Source organism: Phaseolus vulgaris, chromosome 8 (assembly GCF_051622355.1).
Source record: "Phaseolus vulgaris cultivar YP4 chromosome 8, ASM5162235v1, whole genome shotgun sequence".
Classification (NCBI taxonomy): domain Eukaryota; kingdom Viridiplantae; phylum Streptophyta; class Magnoliopsida; order Fabales; family Fabaceae; genus Phaseolus; species Phaseolus vulgaris.
In genome coordinates, this window is record NC_143505.1 from 10,749,272 (window position 1) to 10,753,232 (window position 3,961).

The 3,961-nt window shown below is 34.0% G+C and overlaps 1 protein-coding gene across 1 annotated transcript; it reads left to right on the forward strand.

Annotated features, from left to right (window-relative positions):
• Positions 1-394: 394 nt before the first annotated feature.
• Positions 395-2,871, forward strand: LOC137824168 (GDSL esterase/lipase WDL1). Its single transcript, XM_068629647.2, has 6 exons — positions 395-622; positions 1,012-1,089; positions 1,458-1,598; positions 1,777-1,853; positions 2,065-2,208; positions 2,300-2,871. The coding sequence occupies exons 1-6, from the start codon at positions 512-514 to the stop codon at positions 2,514-2,516; spliced, it is 768 nt and encodes a 255-aa protein (XP_068485748.1). The 5' UTR covers positions 395-511; the 3' UTR covers positions 2,517-2,871.
• The last annotated feature ends 1,090 nt before the right edge of the window (positions 2,872-3,961 follow it).

Consider the following 3,961-nt stretch of genomic DNA (forward strand, 5'->3'; position numbering starts at 1 on the left):
ATGAGAACAAGTATTGGTATAAAGTATTCTGCCAAAAAATTGTAAATTACCATTGAAAGATACTAAAGTTATCATTATTGAAATATATGTGTGAAGAAATTGTTTGGATAGATAAGTGGTGAGTAATGAAATCTCATATATCCTTGAATTTGGTGTTAAACAATTTTTTATAACCTGTTGACACAGATCCCTATGTTTTAGCCTTTAGTATTCTCCAACAAATGTGCTTGGATTTCTTTTTGTCTAGTGTTAAGTATGACACAAGTGTTGGACCCTCACAGGAATATTCAGAATCAAATTATGAAGCATTTGAATAATATTCTATTGGTGGGGGTTGAGGCATGAACCATGATGAAATGTGCAATATAATATACCATTTAGTTACAGTTTTCTTGCCGACCATAAACGTGGCAACACTAATCTGCATCTATAAATTGGATCTCATTCTGAGTGTATTTCATCATATATGAGCAGAGTGTGTGTAGCTGAGTAAAAGAGTAGAAAAGCAAAGATGGTTGGCCCCTTAAGACCTCAGATTGTGCTCTTTGGCTCTTCTATAGTTCAGTTTAGTTTCGACAATGGTGGTTGGGGTGGTATTCTAGCCAGTTTGTATGCTAGAAAGGTGTTTTTCTTTCTCCTTCATTTTAATTCTAACACCGATACCTTCAGCTACACTAACTTCCATATTCTCCAACCACACAAACTATATCTTTCTGCTTCATACTATTATAGTTTTAATTTCTTTATTTAACAAAGGTTTTAGATTCAATATACACTTCAAACCTATTCCCTAAATATAACTGAGTAACTTTTCTATCTAATTTTCCTACTCAAAATAATATACACATTCTTTAGAATTTGAGTAAGATTAAAAGACAGTAAAAAAAATAATAATAAGGGACGTAATATTTCATTTGATCACTATCAGAAGATATACTAAGAACTTGTTGTTTATATATAGTTTCGTCTTTAACATCCTTGTTTTTATCACACGTTGACGTGGCCACACAGGCGGACATAATATTGCGAGGATACTCAGGTTGGAATTCAAGGCAAGCTTTGGATGTTCTGGATGAAGTTTTCCCCAAGGTACACATCAAACAACATCTTCACTGCCATGCACATTTTATTCTATTTTCTGTCTTTAAAAACATCTCATTTGAGTAATATATAGGTCAAAAAGCATTGAATTGGTCTACTGCAGATTAGCAATGAGAATTAGAAACAGCATGGACCCACATTCAGCAACTACTCTCACTCAATTTCAATTTTCTTTTAGTTTTATTACACTATTAACTATTAAGTTCTATTTATTGACAAATGGTGTATGTGAAGTAAGAGATGTTGCTTTTGTATTTTGGTTCTATTGTTGACGGTGAGCTTAAGGTTTAGATAATGTGTGATGAGTTCTAGTTTGGGCGATTCTTAGTGACCCTTTGTTATTTTCTTGAACACAGGATGCTCCTGTGCAACCGTCATTGGTGATTGTGTACTTTGGTGGTAATGATTCCGTTCACCCTCACTCTTCTGGTCTTGGTCCTCACGTTCCCCTTGAAGAATATCTTGAAAACATGAGGAAGATCGCTAACCATCTTAAGGTAATGACTTAATCTTCCACATCAAGCATTATTCATAACACGACAGGAACATGTTTAAGAAGCCAAAAATCATTTCAGAAATGTAAAACCAAACTGGTCATAAAATAGTATTTTTGTCTTTTCTTTGTAATATTTGACGCTGCAATGTTTGACATGTATATATCAAAATATTTGTCAGAGCCTCTCGGACCATATTCGCATTATATTTCTCACATCTCCTCCCATCAATGAAGAGCTACTCCGCAAAAAGCTCAGGTACATATATATACGCTTCCTCTTTGCTTATATATAACCTTTTTTTTATATAGATACTGGTGTTTTTACACTAATACATAACATTTCTGCTAAAAAGTAACACGTTATCGCTATATATCTCATCTGGATGCCCTTAAATTAAGTAGCTAGATAACATTTTAGTCCACCCCACAAGTATTTTCTAATGATTTTTTGGCTGCACTGGATACAGTGCAACGCAGTCAGGAAGAACCAATGAATCCTGTGGAGAATATGCAGACGCACTGATGGAGCTTAGTGAGGAGCTGAACATCAAGGCCATTAATCTGTGGTCTGCAATTCAGACAAGGGATGACTGGTTGGATGTTAGCTTCACGTGAGTACATATATTCTCTCGCACATGCTCAACTTTTTTATTTCTGTTTGAAGACAAGAAGATAATTTTAATAATATTATATCTTTCTTAGGGATGGAGTTCATCTGTCAGCAGAGGGAAGCAAGGTAGTGGTGAAGGAAATATTAAGGATTCTGAGGGAAGCAGATTGGAAGACTAGTCTGCATTGGATGTCAATGCCAACAGAATATGCAGAAGATTCACCATATTATCCTCCCAGTGCTGATGGAACAACAACCATAAATGTGTCTTACTGTATCTCGCGGAGGTCTTTGCAATGGGATCTGTAGAAGCTATATATTTATCTGCAGATACCATGCATAACATAGAACGTTTCATTATAATTGGAGCCCAGGTAATAGTCAAGGAAGATGCTTGTGTAGTGTGTTAAACAATATAAATGCCCCTACGTACCAACAAAGTGCATTGCGGTTAGTAGAATGTTGAATCTCTTAAGTATGTTGGTAGAGATTCAATTCCTAACCACGTGTATAAAAAATGAGATTATCAGCTAGGTTATATCCTTAGTGCCAAACAAAATACTAAATGCACCTGGTGCGTTTATGAATATGCGACTATGTTAAGGAAAGAGTTGTAAAATGGTATTGTACTGTGTGTTAAAATAATATATATTTTATTATAGAATTTCTGTTCCATGAAACTTTTTACAATCAAGAAAGAAAAGCAGAAAAAAATAAAGTATAGAATAAAATCTACAACATTCAGATGGAAAAAAAAATATATAGCGCATATCTTAAAAGGGTGTAAATATGTTTTACTACTTAGCTATTGTGAATTAAATCTATGAAGCTTCTTATTTGGTGCTTCATTCGTATGATGGGGACTTGATATGCAGAAGACAGAAACCGATTACCAGATGTAAATAAGAGTACATATATGTTGCCAGAGACAGTTATACTAGGAACACTACAAGAACTGAACCCAGTACATGCAAATAATAGTTAACAGAACTTATATATGTTCTCTCAACTCAAGATGTTCTTGACTCTATGAGAAATCTCAATTATGAAAAGCTGGTTAACTGTAGCTTAAACACTGTCAAGGGACTAGTGACCCAATCAAAAGAAGATTAATATACGATAAAAGGAAAGAGAAATGATTTTCTGACACCCACTTTTCTTTTGTTCCAGATTACACTTTTCTTTTGGATGTCAAATAATCATTACTCAAAAGGAAAAGCCCATGAGCCCAAATGCCCAATATAAGTTGTTATAAAGACCAAAATCAAAAAGTAAGATTCATTTGTTAACAATTATTTCACTAATACTCAGATTGAGGAAGAGATGTATGGAGAAGGGAGAAATTGGATTTGTGAGGATTAGAGAGGATGTGTGAGGATATGTGATGTTTTTGGATTGAAGGTTTATTTTTTTGAAAGAAAGAGCATACATACACTGCAATTAATCTTTGAAAAAGTGTTATATATGAAACCTAGTTTGACAAGTAGGACCAGAAATTGTATCAGCCATCAATTTGGTTTCCATCGCATATCATCTAAGTAGTCAAAAAATTGGATTGAACCAATACAATCCAAGTTTGAGCGAACATCCAAACCTAAATCAGATTATCCAAAAAAATTGCTATTTGGCAATCACGTCTAAGAGAGTGCAATATACTCGCATTCAGTGTCACATTATCAATAGGAAGCATGTAGTTGAATCTTAAATAGACACTACAAGAAAAATTACAGTTGAAAAAAAAATAAAAAATAACG

Bases quoted from the DNA above. Each gene is read 5' to 3' on its own strand.
- LOC137824168 (XM_068629647.2), top strand. From the start codon at position 512: ATGGTTGGCCCCTTAAGACCTCAGATTGTGCTCTTTGGCTCTTCTATA. The intron at 1,854-2,064 runs GTACATATATAT...CACTGGATACAG, and splicing joins CTACTCCGCAAAAAGCTCAG to TGCAACGCAGTCAGGAAGAA. The intron at 2,209-2,299 runs GTGAGTACATAT...TATCTTTCTTAG, and splicing joins TGGTTGGATGTTAGCTTCAC to GGATGGAGTTCATCTGTCAG.